At 45.5% G+C, this 15,903-nt stretch overlaps 1 protein-coding gene across 2 annotated transcripts; it reads left to right on the top strand.

The window, feature by feature from the left end:
• The first annotated feature begins 759 nt into the window (after positions 1 to 759).
• Positions 760 to 13,743, top strand: cspg5b (chondroitin sulfate proteoglycan 5b). Of its 2 annotated transcripts, none has more exons than XM_034093865.2 (6): positions 760 to 1,395; positions 5,840 to 6,599; positions 7,935 to 8,123; positions 8,433 to 8,511; positions 10,995 to 11,159; positions 12,623 to 13,743. In XM_034093865.2, the coding sequence occupies exons 1-6, from the start codon at positions 1,314 to 1,316 to the stop codon at positions 13,238 to 13,240; spliced, it is 1,893 nt and encodes a 630-aa protein (XP_033949756.1). In that variant the 5' UTR covers positions 760 to 1,313; the 3' UTR covers positions 13,241 to 13,743. The 2 variants fall into 2 exon arrangements, with proteins under 2 accessions (XP_033949756.1, XP_033949755.1); XM_034093864.2 differs by having other exon boundaries at positions 762 to 1,395; positions 7,935 to 8,138.
• Positions 13,744 to 15,903: the final 2,160 nt, after the last annotated feature.

The raw sequence follows: 15,903 nt of genomic DNA, 5'->3' as shown, positions 1-15,903 counted from the left end.
CCTTCCTCTCTTGTGGCTTCCACTGAGGGTAAGGATTTAAAGTATAGACTTAGTTTTTGGGAGGATCATTGATGTGGCACAGTGGGGGGTTCAGATCAATTTACTTCAGATTTTTTTTGAGTAATGAGTGAAACTGCAATGTTTCACTATAGGAACAGAGCATTTGGTCTCAATTATTTCACAATGTATTTGACATAATCCCATTTAGAAATGGACAGCCAGCCCTCCGCAGGCAGTGTTAGGTTTTTATTTTACTGTCAAGGAGTGAAAGCAATATTCGGCATTTAGACTAGGCATTCAAATCAAGTGGTGCAAAGGCAGTGTGAAAACGAATGTGTGTGCATCAGAGATTCGTATGGAAAAGGGAAAGGAAGAATACAATGGAAATTGAGAAACACTGTTAAACAATGGGGGGCATTTGGAAAAAAGAGGACTTTTTAGTGGTGAGAAGGGGGGCAATACAGCAGCAGATGCCATTGTCTGGAGCATATTTCACAGTATAACAGTAAGAGGATTAGCCACCCACTGTGCACACGCATACACACTGCTCTGCTGGCCAACATGCACCCAAATAACCCACTGACATATAAAACCCACCCAGAGAGAGAGATTCTTGGACATGTTCACACACATTAGCTATAGTGTAAAATGGAACATATTGAATTGCAGTGACAACAGACGCTGCTTAAATCCCACTCAGCCCCTTTCTTCATCAGCTAAGCTGAGGGTGGACACTGGCGAGTGAGTGTGTGTGTGTGTGTGTGTGTGTGTGTGTGTGTGTGTGTGCGCGCGCGCGCGTGCGCGTGTGCGTGTGTGTGTGTGTGTGTGTGTGTGTTGACACTTTGACACCCAAACGCACTGTGCGCGCACAACGTGCCGTGCCGTGATTTGCCGTGCATCGCCAATGCAGCCTAGGGGAAGGCTTAACGGATCGCATACAGACAGACAGGCAGCGACAAACCCGGCTCATTAAAATCCCGTCTGCAGACCCTACGCCGGTCGCGCGCAGTAGCCCACTACCACAGCTCCTCGCGGTGCTGCAGACGGACCCCAAAGCGCGCGGTAAAAGTGCCGAGGAGAGGGAAACTGCTCGGTAAAATGGGACCGAACCCGAGCAGTTAATCGGTTCCGAGATAAACGCGCACACAGCTGAGGCCAAACGTTGTGGAGGTTAAAGGCGACATGGCGAAAACGGGCAATATCTGAACTTTAGAGGATCAGCTGTAAGGAGAGGTTCAGCCCACGGATCTGACCGGCACACCGAGGAACGGGATCACAGTTTGCATCAGTGTGTCAAAGGCAGAGCCAGCAGTATGGCGCGCAGTGACAGTCGTTTGGACACCTGGCAGGTGCTTCTGACCATCTCCATGGTCATCATCCCGCTGTCTGCTCACGGTAAATCCGCTGCACCGGAGTCCCACCCTGTGCGTGTGTGTGTGCATGTGTTCGCCCGTGCGTGATTCAAATCACTCCTGCATTATATGGATCATGACAATTACCCATTAATGCGGCACGGGGCAGCATTTAAAACAGGGGCATGATAAAATATTAAATAATCTTGTTTTTATTGGTGAGAGATATTGCAGGTGGGAATTGACAGGGTTTTGAAATGTCTTTTCTATGGTCTCTAATATTTAAAATGCATTGTTAATCAATTGAATTTGAGTATGTATTATGCCAATAGCCTTTGCATTTGGATTACAATTGCATTCGAAAGACCAATAATTGATCAGTGCTGAAAGATATTTTTTCTGCCCTGTTCTGTCATGCTGAGCTGCTCAAGCTGTTGTATTGAACATTAAAGACACTTGAACCCTTGCTCCGGCCAATCTAAGGTCCATCCTGAGTCTGAAGGGGCATCTCCTTCCTGAAACAATTAAATACTACTGATTTGTTCTTAATGTCATCATCTCTAGTGTCTATGGGGGTCTGTATGTAGAAGGCAGGCAGGTCTGGAGGTGATCAGAGAGGGGGGCAGACACATTTGACAGAGCAGTTGTGCAGCTGCGACTCTCCGTTGTGCGTACAGCCAGGACAAAGGCGGGATTAGGTGCACCGTGGCCGGGCTACAGGAGGCCTTTTTACGGCTCTGAAAGGATGAATTCCTCCAGACATTCAGGGAAAGCCCGAGACAACCGGGCCTGTTACACTACACCCCCAATTGCTTTCTCCATCTCGTTACTGTCCATCCCTTGAGACACGGAGGCAATCAGTGTTTGAACCAAAATCGGACACAACCAGCCCCTTCCCTGTCTGGCTCACTATTCCTCCCAGTGACAGAAGTGGAGATGTGAAAAATCTTGGAAACGTAGAAATTAGCTCTAGATGCTGCCGCTGCCCAGCAACAGGGTGGCTCGTGCACGGAGGGTCGCCGGGGTTCATGTGGGCACGCGCCTCCATTACTACCCCCTCCCACCCCCTCGTCTCATCTCGCGCCCTCAATGTGTAACCAGGCGTTAACAATGTGACATATTGATCGGTAAATATACGAAAGGCGTCCTTTCTGTCATACTTTAAAACCCAAAGACCACATGGCTGTCGAAAAACATGATGTGATTCATTCATTTGTTTGGCTATCAGTGGAGAATTAGAGTGAAGTGTGAGAAGAAACATGTATTTATTTGACTCTAAGACCATTAAAAGATGACCACAAGGCAGACAATTGAAGATAGCCTTAATATTCCTAGTTCTTATAGGGATAATCAATCTGAAGACTCAGTAGCCTTCTTTATGATTATAATTGTTTCAGCTGCACCTATAATTTTGCTTTCATAGCAGTTCTGCCATTTTAATGATTATATCAAAGCTATCAACTTGTACAGACAATAACTACAAATTAGCACTATTGTTTCAGGATCTTAAACTTGACAAACAATCAATTTCATTTACTACAAGGGGGTGAAGAAAAGCAGCACATTTTCACATTTAAAGAGTCAAAATTCAGGAAATTAAATTACTTTGGTTTAGAAACAAGATCACGACAAGTGGTTTCTTAAAATGGATGTCAATGACTCGGATTATAATCAGCTAATTGATTAATTAACAGATTAGTTCAACTCTCAGAAACCAATACAAAACATACGCACAGTGTCCTTGATAGCCATTTTAAGCAATTTGGATCAAATCCAGACTCTTGGGTGCACTGTGTGTGTTTACGTGTCTCTGTGAGCGAGCGCATACTGTGAGGTCCATCTGCCCTTTAGCCCTAGAAAGCTGATAAAATGTCACAGTAGATCAGATCACCAGCTTCTCCCTGACTCCCTTTTGTTCACAGAAGGGGAGGAAGAATACTATACAAGTGGATATAATGGTTGAATCATGCAAGTTGAACAATTATTAGTTGGTTGTAATTCAATTGGGGTACAAACAGTGTATAATTGTGCAAATTCACAAAGTAGGGCTATTGTGTCTCCATCCAATAACAGCGTGCATGATACATACTTCCAACAGTGTCCTGCTGGTAAAGTGACAAGGCTGCTGGGAATCTGCACTCGAGCCAATCACAGTGACCTCAGGTAAAACTTGTTACCATGGTGACATGCTCAGCATGATGCCTATAGGTGGAGAATTGAGCAGCAGTTAAAGGCATAAATCACAGTATTTCTAAGACGGAAACCTCTAAGCAGGGCTCGTGCCTTCAATATGCTCGTCTTGCCCTTGTAATATCTTCATGTTCCCTTTTGCTCTTGTAATCGCTACGACTGCCAGCTGCTAACAGGATGCTGTGCATATAAATCAACAGTCAACAGGGAACAAATTGGCAGATTGAACCTTTAAATGAAATTTGAATCAGTTGTAATGAGTTTGAGCTGGTGGAGCATGTCTATCTCTTTCACAAACTGGGAAGCATTCGAGCTCATTCCAGCTCGGTTTTTCCCAGAGATGGAGTTGGCATATAACACTTGCTGGCTGGCTGATTGATTGAAAAACAAGAGAGAGAAAGCACAAACACTGGATTCTCTGTCTCCACTGCAACTCCCTCGCTCCACTCCTTCCTTTCAACATGGCACCTCTTTACATCTCACCATGGCAACTACAGTGTGTGTGTGTGTGTGACTGTGTGTGTGTGTGTGTGTGTGTGAGGTGGATCTCATGGTTCCTCAGCTACCACTAGTCTTCGTGACTCAAGGCACGTTCAGATGGTTTTAGTATTAGCACTGAATGAAGTGCCAGACACTGGAAGCAGGGATCTGATTGGACAGACTGAGTTCAGGGTGGCGGTGGGAGAGAAGCCGTTTGCAGGAAAGTTTTAAGAAGTGGCTTCTTGAAATTCAGTCGAATGTGGGAACATTCCCTAAAATGTGTTACAGAAGGGTCTTCTTTCTTTCTTTCTTTCCTTCTCTCCATCTTTATTTTCCAATTCCCCTCAAATATATAGTTTGACATTTTGAGATATGTATATATTTGCTCTCTTTCCAAGATTCAGATGAGAGGATTTATAGTGCTCTAACGTTTTCTACGATAAATATGAAACTACCGGCAGCAGCAAGTTAGTTTAGCTAAGCAAAATCCTTGGAAAAAAGCTAGGCCAGCTCTTTCCAAGTAACACAGTTGGCTGGAAAATAGCTTTATGTGCTGGAAATGTGGATCTTGTTGCCTTTGGACAGAGCCTGTGAGCTGGTTCTCTCGGTTTCCAGTTTAAGCTTACTGGCTGCTGGTTGTGTCTTCACATGAGAGTGCTTTCATTTTCCGATCTAAGTCTTGGCAAGAAAGAGAATTTGTGAATTCTACAAAACGTTGAATTAATAACGTTTATATTCAATTTATTCTACATTGCCTGACAGTATCTATATCACCTTACAACTCTTTTTCACTCTCAATTAAAGTCATATTGAATATTCAAACCCAAGATGACGTGTTTTTTTCTAGACACGTTGTTCCCAAAATGTATGGTGTGGTATTTTTTGGAAACTTGGCTTCTCCACTTGAATTTAAACAGATCTGTAGGTCTGAATGAGGTCTTTCTCTGCAGATTGCCAAGTACAAGAGAAGTCCCTGACCATTCAGCCTCTAACCTATTGCTCTAAATCCTAATCCTCGCCTAGTCTCGGTCACCAGAACACATTAGTCACTCAATGTGCTTAATCCTACATCGCTACAGTCTGATTACACGGCAGTCTTCAGCGCTTGTTCTGATTTCTTTGACAATAAATCACTTAGCGCTAAAGCGTGAACCACAACGCTTTCTTTGCTAAGCCGCACGTTTCAGCAAATCAGATCTCTTGTGAGAACGCAAAGATATAATGACATAATAGCGTTTTCTTAGAAAACTAGCCTATTACAGCCTCAGGCATCTTTCACTATATTTTAGGGATCCATTTAAATCATTAATGCCTCATGCTTGGGCTACAATCTTTATCAAACAAAATATAGTCAGTACACTGGGATTAGCGCCAACTGGAAAAAAACATATAATGTGTGTCTTTGTGTGCGTACAACGCTTTGTTTACCCTTTTGTCATCTACATTTAAATAAAATAACAGAAAACAACAGACAAACTCCTACAATGCAATAAGATTATGTTAATAAAATGATGTTATTTTATACTTTAAAGTCACTTTACATGTCAGGTGGAGTACTGCATATCCCTCGAAAAGGGAATTAGTTTTCTTATCTCAAGTTCAAATCTCAAGAGACACTTTCTTCAAACACAACGGAACTAATCAGGTAGATAGGGTCTGATAAAAAGATTGGAACTAAAGCGTTTCTGCAGCTTGACCGATGATTGACACCTGAGCCTCTGGTTTCATTTTGTAACACTCCTCGTATGATTCCCCAACTTAATGGAAGACCAACTCTTAAAATCGCTTCTTTAATATCTTTTTTGTCTGATTGACAGGGAGGCATTCTCTGTCAAGGCACCATCATCACCACAACCAATCATCTGTCAACAAGGAGGCCTTGAACGCCCGGATGGTGCTCAGTGATGACTCAGCAGAGAGGGACCACCTGATCGGGCTCGGGGCTAAACTCCCACTCAGCTCCACCAAACATCACCATTCTCATAAACATGCCCACCTAGACGTTGTTGATGAAGACCCGCCTGTGGGGGAGGAGCTGACTGCCGGAGGCGCGGGGCCAGACCAGCCGGGAAACCCCATGTCTGATGAAGTCATCACCGTGGAGTTTCACAGCCCTGCGCCTGAGGTTGTGCCCGCTGACGGTGCTCTGGATTGGGCCAAAGCCCCTCAACCCCAGAAGCAAAAAGGAGGGGACCCAACTGCCTGGACGCTTTCTGACTTTTACGACTACCTGTCCCCTGACAACGACCCCTCAGCCCTGGATGCCACCCCAGAACCTGAGCCCACCCCTTCACCCCCGCCTGACATGGAAGATGAGAATCCGCTCCTTGCTGGTTCTCCTGCTGTTCCTGACAATGTGAGGCCTGACGTGGAGCCCTCCATACCAGCTCCCTCCATGCCAGCGCCAGACACAGGTGATGGGTTAGGGTTAGGGGGCGCCATGGGGGCTGACGGCTGCAGGCTGGGCTATGTGCGCTCTGGACCTGGAGTCTGTGTGTCTCAGTGTGACATTGATCCCAATTTCTGCCTCAATGGAGGAGTTTGCACCGTGGTGGCAGGCATGGGAGCTTTCTGCAGGTGAGAAAAAAGGCATACACTTGTTTGTATTGGTACTTCTGTAAATTGTAGAAATTATGACACAGTCTTACATTTTATATTCATATTTAGTAATAATGAATGAGAAAAAACCTTCTAGCATTTGCAAGTAAGCAGTTTAAGCTTTACAGCATAGGCAGCAGGGGCTTTTAGGGGTTGTTCGGCGCTACAAATATTCCCCTCTTTAATGATCTTGTTGGGATGATTTCCCATTCCAGCACAAAAGAAAATATTTACGACACTTCTAACAAGCGTACATACACTGAAAACACACACACACACACACACACACACACACACACACACACACACACACACACACACCACACACACACACACACACACACACACACACACACACACACACACACACACACACACACACACACACACACACACACACACACACACACACACACACACACACACACACACACACACACACACACACACACACACGCACACACACACGCACACATACATTTGGATAGAAGGTCGGCTTAATGTGTCAATGTTTCATCAAGATCACAGCAGGGCTGCTAAAGGATTAGCTCAGTTTGGAAGGCGGGTGCCGGGTGATAAAAGACGTGTGTGTGTGTGTGTGTGTGTGTGTGTGTGTGTGTGTGTGTGTGTGTGTGTGTGTGTGTGTGTGTGTGTGTGTGTGTGTGTGTGTGTGTGTGTGTGTGTGTGTGTGTGTGTGTATATTTGCTCATTGGCTGGTGACAGTTGATGTAGACACAAACAGTATGCACACATAGATCGTATAACGAAAATACAGTAAGGTCAGGGAGGAACACACATGCTCCAAGTGCACATGCTCCAAGTGCACATACACTACGCCTTGATAGCACCATCTGTCATCCAGCAGACTCAGTGTAAGCATGGTGGTAAACTGTTGGTCATGTCATTATACCTGCTGAGCAACAGCTCACACACTCACTCATGCCAACACACTTCCAAGACACAAACACTTGCATGCAATTGGACAGCGTAAGACAGGAATATGGACAAGAAACACACACACTTACACATGCACGCACTTATCCTTAGCCTTTGATCTCATTAGGGGTTGGCTGCAGGCAGAATCCCTGCTTTTCTGGACAGGCTACCATTTTACATTCTTACGTTGGCTTACATGATGTGGCTATACATATGTTAAACATGATAGTGCAGTGGGCACACACACTCTGATTAAATCTCTTGACTTTTGGCCTTTTATTTATACAGCAGGTCAGGGAAGGGACGTTATTTACTGCTTGTTTCCTGACCGTAAAGTGTCACATTGATGATCAAAACATATTGCTACTTTGCATCCAGGTGCAATGTGCAGGAGTACATCTGGAACAAAGGCACACGCTGTGATTGGGCGATCACAGAGTTCCAGGTGATGTGCGTGCTGGTGGGCGTGGCTTCAGTGGTACTCATCTTCCTCTTCATGATCATTGTGTGCTTTGCCAAGAAGCTGCACCGCCTCAAGAACGAGAACAACCGCCTTCGCAAACGCAGGTGTGTGACTGGGAGGTGAGAATGGAGTTCAATTTATGATATAATGAGTCAAATCAAATAATATTATATATCATATCATAAGCCGTAATGTAAGTGCTTCTAGAATCTAATTGTCTTAGGTATCCACAAAATTGTTTGTAGACTGAGATAATATATATTTTGAGGTTTTAACCCCAGATTCCCGCTGTACAGAGCAACATAGGGAAAACATGGACATGGAAAGATACAAATGCACAGAATGCAAAAGGAAACACTTTTTAAATGGTAATATTAATGACACAAATGTCTCTCTCTCTTGCCCTGCTGCAGTAAATACCGCCCACAGAGCAGCGAGCCACAGACAGACGGCCTCTCCGTGTCCACCATGGCCGACGGCTCGCAGCCAAACGTAAGGAAACTGTGCGACACCCCTCCGCTTGCTCCCCAAGCTCACACTCACAACCTGGCGTACTATGACAACATTATCTGTCAGGTACGCCCCTACTCTCCTCAGGTTTACTCACCTTTGTCTCTCCTTTCATCCTAGTCTAACTTTGCAGTCCCATCTTCATCTAAAATGTATTTTCTCCATCTGTTCATGATGTCATCGACCATGTTTTGTGTCTTCCCGCTAACATTTTCTTTGTACATGTCTTAGTTTGTCTGTTTGTCTCTGCGCATGGCCATCTTTCTTGTCCAAATAAGCTTTTAGTGTTGTGCACACATTGAATCCCCTTAACGCCCTGTTAAATCAGTTACTTGTCATTGGGATTCCCATTGGGAATTTTGAATGTACAGTATTTGTGTATTTAATGTTTTTCACACACACCAATCCCCTCAGAGGCCATCAACAGCCAGCTATACCTGGGAATATAAACCCAGATACCCCTATAATAACTTGCAGGTAAGCATAGCATAAATGACCGCATTGCCCCAAAGCAATTTCCCCTTTCTGGCTTTGTTTGATCTTACCCACTGTGCAACCTCTAGAGGCCACATTTTCCCATTAACTGCAAACATCCTTTCCCCAAACTCTCTCTGCATCTGATATCAGCTGCCTTCCACGTGCACTGTAAGTTAAAATGATGTATCACCTCCTCCCAATGAGTCCTGCAACGAGTTGTTCAGAGTTATTATGTTGTCACAGCTGTATGATTAAATAGCAAGTTCCCACATTAGCTGCCTCTCTTACCTGTGCACCTCTGCAGCTTCCTGAGTAACTCGATGAGAAAGCCTGGCCTCCATTTTGTTTTATCTGCTGGCTTTGCTCCTGTGCCCATAAAGCTCAGACAGCCATTTTAGGGTCCCTGTGCTTCATTTCCCACTTTTCCACGCAATTCTTTTCCCATGGCTGTGCATTTAGTGCTACTGTAACAGCTGCTTTCTGTAGCAGTGTGTGTGTGTGTGTGTGTGTGTGTGTGTGTGTGTGTGTGTGTGTGTGTGTGTGTGTGTGTGTGTGTGTGTGTGTGTGTGTGTGTGTGTGTGTGTGTGTGTGTGTGTGTGTGTGTGTGTGTGTGTGTGTGTGTGTGTGTGTGTGTGTGTGTGTGTGTGTGAGAGTCTGTACACATTGATGAGTTATTTTCCATCTATGTTTCTGTGTTTGTGGGGCAGATTTGTGTGCCCCTGTTCGTTGTTCCTCAATCACACTTGCTTACTGGGTCACTAAGCCAATGTATAGGGTCAGTAATGCGTGGTTACATTCTTCATCTCAATAAACAATGGAGATTGTGTAGATATAATCAGATTAAATATAAACAGCATATCAAGTTGACAAGATCAACAGATGAAAGAAATGTTGCCCCCATGAGTTTAAGCCTTTTAGCTTGTTGTCTCTGGTGTGAAAGGGCGTTTAGTGAGTGTTGTCCATCAGTAGCCGCTGTGACTGATCAATGGTGCCCTACTTTCTGCCTGATGTGCCCATGACCTTCAGATGTCTGACATGCTAATCAATCGATGGCTTGCTCTTTTACAAATTGACACATGCAGACATACAGACACCAGTTGTGTCGTCATACAAACATAGATCTCTGAAAAAGAGCACTAACACAAGCACACAGTGATGGATTTTTTTGAAATCATGTGTTCATTTTTAGTCCTAGCCCTACTTGGTTGGCCTTAATGACAAGATCAAACTGTGCCTTGCTTGTTTATTACTAGCGTACTCTCTGAGCTCTGCTGGCATTTCAGTGCTGTGGGTAAAAATGAGTGACCGTGACTCCCAGATGCTCTAAATGTCAGGTCTAGAGGCTAAATAGCCCCTGCAGACACATGGTCTGCAATGCAGTTTTTTTAATGTCAGAGATCCGATTGGTATCTTTTCAGATGCTGAGACATGATTGGTTCATTTTAATAAAGGTCTTAGCATTATAGGTGCAGGTTCAGTCCGAACACAGTATCATCTTTAGTATGGGGATGAGCTTCTGCGGAGATGTTTCCTTTGGACATGACTTTATTGCATGTTTTAAGTACATTTCATTTCAATCTTATTTTTTAGCACATTCAAACTGTTTTAGCCATTTAAAAGTGCTTTAAAAATAAAAAGATGACCCTTTTGGTCAGGAGCTTACTTCTTATTCGCCACAAAACGTATTCATGCACTCCTTCTGTTTTGTGCAGGTAATGTTGCACACAGTATATCCGCACAGCTGTGGGGTTTCCTGTTAATTGATAATCTAGTCCAGCGAAAATAAAAAGAAATACTACCTGAATCTTCATGGCATAAATAAAAATGTGAAACACAAGAGAGATGCAAGAAGGGAAGATAAGATCACGAAGAGCTGACACACATGAATCTTGCTGCCTAATTACCTGTGCCCCATGTGTCTGGGTGTGAACATATTAAGATGTGTTTGTGGGTGAGTGTGTATGAAAAGTAATAAACTCTCCCCCCAGGATGACCCTCAGAAGCAGGAAGACCCAGCGAAGTCCGCCCAAGCCAAGGAAGAGGGTTCAATGAACATCCTCAACTCTCACTCCCCCAAACACGAGAACAACCGTCCGACCTCTGTCGCCCACGACCCGGGCCACACCCCTAACAACACAGAGGAAAATGCAGAGGTAAACTCGCTGCAGAACAACCTAGTATAATATCAGCATCTTTCAAAGTGTGCTGCCGGAAAATCGGACCAAAATATTTAAAGCACACACAAGTGCATGGATAGAATTATTATATATTGTGGTAAAGTGCATTATATGTATTTCAATCAGGCACAATGTAAAACAAAAGCACATGCATTTTGGAATACACCTTGAGAAGCACAACATTCCTGTTTACAAGGCTGCTATGCCAATGCTGTTCACATAGTGGCGCCGCCGCCTCCTTTCTTTCCTCTTTCACCTCTTACGCTGGACTAAAATCTCTGGCTTGGACCAACTAATGAGTGACTTTCCTCTCTACTGATGCCCTGCCTTGGTCTTTGACCAATGAACTCTCGCTCCCTCATTGTTTCCTCTCCTGTTTACCCAAGCCCTCCCCTCGCCTCTGCCTGCCCCGCCTTACTGTCTCTCTCTGCCCGCATGCATTGTTGTTATCGACAAAAAGTGTCTGAAAAAAGTAATATTTGCAAAAGAAGTAAGTGGAAATCAAGTGAATCTGTACTTGCGGAATATTGGTGTTTGACATTGCTTATAGGTGGATACTTTTAGATTTCATGAGGTCAAAGTAATTGAGTTGATATTTGAATCTATATACATATATAACACACGCGTGTCTTGGATTTCAATGTGATTTATAATATTTAATGTACTTGAGGTTCTTTTGTACTTTTTTTGGTATACATGGAGGATTGTTATTCAAGGTTGTTGGAATAAATCTTTTTAATTTTATCCAGCTTGTCCCTGTGTGTTGCTGTGAGCTCTACTTTCCCTCTCTCTCTTTCTGCATGTCTGCTCATAATGAAGCTAACTGCTGCCCAACTGCTCCCCTGCTAATAATAACTGAATGCACCGCTGACCCTGCTTTTGTGCTACAGTAGGCTGCTCACAGATTACACCACACAATGGTTACCGTGGGCTCATTCAGCACCACGGACAGCTCTTTGAAATGAAGAAAGCACCACAAGAGCTTAAAATGTAACCTTTCTATTCTTCCACTCAGAACAGGCTGGGTTTTGATTTAAATGAAAAAACAGAGCTTATAGGATAAGTAATATCTGACACAATTTCTTCAAATGAATGCTAATGTTGCTCCATATGTGCTGGATGTGTATATAGGCAACTGTTGTCATCTCAACTGAAAAGGTGCTATCATATCAGTAATGTGTTCACTTGTTTCCACTGCCCCCAAGTGACTAAAAAGATCAATTGTTGCAGATTTGAGTCAATTTGTATGTGCCAATGGGTTTAGTGTCTCATAATTCATCCACACCTATATTACTATTCTAATACCATGCCTAATTAATCTGTGCCTTTATTACAGCTATTTCAAATGAACGAAAGCTACTTTATAAATGTTAATTTGATTATTTCTGCCTGTGTGACTGTTCCTACATTGTTGCATCCTACTTATATTTCCACATCAGGATGGAGTCACAATTGGCCTGGAGGTGCTCCTCCCCAAAGAGGCCAAGCTCCACTCAGAGACCGGCTCGCCCCTTCAATATGACGTCTTCCTCTACAAGGTTCCCAACAGTGAAGACTCCACCTCTCCCATCCACGCCCCTCCCACACAGAGCGGCAACTCATACTCCTCCTCTCACCCCATGCCCAAATCGCCCAAATCGCCCAAAACACCCAAGGTGCATAAATCACCCAAACACAGCAGGGAGCACTCACACAGCAGCCGCGAAGCCTTGTCTGGGAGGCACGCCTCACCTGGACGCCACCCCTCACCCGGCCACCACCCCTCACCCAGCCGTCATTCTGCTCCAAGTTCCTGCCACCCACCCTCCCATCACTCCCCCTCCCGGTACACAAGCTTCCCCCCCTCCTCCTCCTCCTCCTCCTCCACCCCGCCTGAGTTACGCAGGCCCAGAGGTCGGTCTCAGGCCCTGGGCTCTGAGTGCTCTTGGACAGGGAGAGAGCAGGGTGGACACCTCCATCCTTCCCCCTCCTCCCCCCACCTCACCCAGCCTTCTCCATCCCCATCCAGAGTGAAGTGCAGCCCGGTCAGCACCAGATCTCTGCCTGTTCTGTCCTGACCTCCACGAAGCCTCCATACACGTACAAACATCTGTCATAGTCTAATCTATCCAGCCATATGTCCACCATGACTCTAACTTTTTATAATAATAGATTAACCATCCATTTATCATCCACCTTGCCTCTGCACATTCAAATCCAGAGGAGGAGCACATCACCTGGTTTTGGAGCCAGAAAACAAGAACTGGGACAACTCATCACACTCTCTCAAACTGCAGACATGATGCACCAGAATGCACACATACAAACGGTGAAACACCAGCAGCCAAACATTCCAACTTTCATGTGTATAACATTGTCTCAAAGCTCAGGTGTCTGCTCACACAAGCACAATATGAACCACTACATGTGAAAATGCTCTGCTAGCATGGTGCCAACCTCAGTGACTGCTGAGGAATTTGTTCATTAAGGTTTTATAGAGGTTAACTACTTTAGCCTTAGTATTATCAATGTTTTGTACACGTCTTTTGCTATTCAGTGTGTACGATTGTTTCATGTTTTCACAGGCTTTTGGTATGTTTTTCATGTTTCTAATCCTTAATAAATAGTTAATACAACAAAGCGTGCAGTATTGTGTTCTAAAGAAAAACAAAGAAGAAGCAGCAAGGCTAAGAGAAGAGACGGGATTTTCCTTTGGATTTGCCAAGCTGCTTTGTAAAACATATGAGGGACTCTGCTGCCCCCCTGTGGACACAACAAACACTGCAGCTCTAGGTACATTTCAGGTTAAAAATCTTCAGTGGAATAGTATGCTAAATATGGGACTCTTTCTAATGTTCAGTGTCTGCAGTATGAACTAGGCCTACAGGGTGTTAACCGTGTATGTGCATCAGATTAAGGCAGTTTACTTTCTCTCCTGCCTTCACTTCACATCACATGCACCCAAGAAGTTATTAAGTCTACACGCTGGCTCAGTAATATGAAGGTACGTTATTTTATTGTTTTGGATGTAAAGGCCCGGACACAACAATCTGACAACAAAGAACTGACACAGACGGACCCCGACTGTTGCGTCGCCTCACGTCTCCTGCGTCTATTGCCACTCCATTCGTGAGTGGCAATAACTCTCCCTACCAGCAGGCGACTGCCTTTGGCCGGCGGGTTTTCGGCCGAAAAGGCGTGGGCCCAGCTGAAAAGACCGACGGTGCGTGCGGGACACACCAATCTGAATGGGGACGTGTCGACGCTCATCGTCGGCCTGACGCCCACCGACGCCGATAATCGGCCTGCTGTGTCTTCTATTTTCAAATGAATATTTTTTATAAAAATTCAGCAATCTTTTGTTCAAAGTCAATTTGATCTCCAATAGCTTCCCAGTCATGCCAAAATATGGCACACTGAACAAAAGATACTGACCTCCTTTTATTGAATTGTAGGTCTACTTACATTATATATGACCATTGTTAATACAATAGAGCTGTTTTTTGATTTTATAGTCTAGAACTTTTTCAATAGCTTTCATATCACGTGAGCTTATGACTCCAAACTAATTCAGCATTCTTACTGTGAGTTGTTACATTGAAGATGTAAGCAAATAACACAATTCAATACAGAAGTCTATTACTAAACTGGACAAGTGAGACACATGTCTTTTAGGATTGTAGATGTAAATTCAGGAGTATTTCAATGAAATGTCTAATTTGCTTCAATATCTTCTATGTCACATGACCCATTATCTCCCAATAAATGGCGGACCTCCTTACTACACTGGACAAGTTGGACATAACTGTTTTTATTGGATTTTAGACCACCTTTTATTTCATATAAATATTTACACAGGCATTTCTTTGTATAGGAAAGTTCAACCTTCCATGTCATGTGACCCAGGGTCTCTACCGATAAAAGAGGTGTGTGAAGAACAAGTATATGGCTTTAGGGTCATTAGGTCACATGATCTTGGAGCTACAAAACTAGGACCGGTGGGTGGAGGGGGTCAGGAGGGGCCTGGACTGACAGCCCAGGAGCACAGCGGAGGGCCCGGAAGGGATCTCGGGCGGACGGCCCGGGGGCAAGGCAGAGACCATGGTGGGGGTCTCGGGCGGACGGCCCGGGGGCAAGGCAGAGTCCATGGTGGGGGTCTCGGGCGGACGGCCCGGGAGCAAGGCAGAGACCATGGAGGGGATCTCGGGCGGACGGCCCGGGGGCAAGGCAGAGACCAGGGAGGGGCGAAGACCACAGCGGGCGAACTCAGGGGGCCGAGCATGAGGGTGAAGGCCGCGGCACTCATGAGGCCGGGCTCGAGGGCGAAGACCGCGGCTCTCAGGGGGCCGGGCTCTCAGGGGGCCGGGCTCTCAGGGGGCCGGGCTCGAGGGCGAAGACCGCGGCACTCAGGGGGCCGGGCTCGAGGGCGAAGACCGCGGCTCTCAGGGGGCCGGGCTCGAGGGCAAAGACCGCAGCTCTCAGGTGGCCGAGCATGAGGGCGAAGGCAGCGGCTGGAAGAGTCAGGGGGCCGGGCCCGAGGGCGAGGGCCGCGGCCGAGAAAGTCAGGGGGCCGGGCTCGAGGGCGAAGACCGCGGCACTCAGGGGGCTGGGCTCGAGGGCGGCGACGGGACAACTCCGGAGGACGGGCAGGAAGGCGCTGACAGGACAGCTCCGGAGGCCGGGCAGGACCCGGTGTCGGCCAGACAGGAACCGGTGGGACAGGCTTCGGCAGGATCCCCCA

The sequence above is a fragment of the Pseudochaenichthys georgianus genome, chromosome 11, assembly GCF_902827115.2.
Source record: "Pseudochaenichthys georgianus chromosome 11, fPseGeo1.2, whole genome shotgun sequence".
NCBI classification, from domain to species: domain Eukaryota; kingdom Metazoa; phylum Chordata; class Actinopteri; order Perciformes; family Channichthyidae; genus Pseudochaenichthys; species Pseudochaenichthys georgianus.
The sequence above is the reverse complement of the archived record's forward strand: the minus strand, read 5'-3'. Positions and strand labels throughout refer to the sequence as shown.

Coding starts and splice junctions, on each gene's coding strand:
- cspg5b (XM_034093864.2), top strand. CDS start 1,314: ATGGCGCGCAGTGACAGTCGTTTGGACACCTGGCAGGTGCTTCTGACC. Junction 1,396..5,839: donor CATCCCGCTGTCTGCTCACG/GTAAATCCGCTG, acceptor TCTGATTGACAG/GGAGGCATTCTCTGTCAAGG. Junction 8,139..8,432: donor CGCAGGTGTGTGACTGGGAG/GTGAGAATGGAG, acceptor GCCCTGCTGCAG/TAAATACCGCCCACAGAGCA.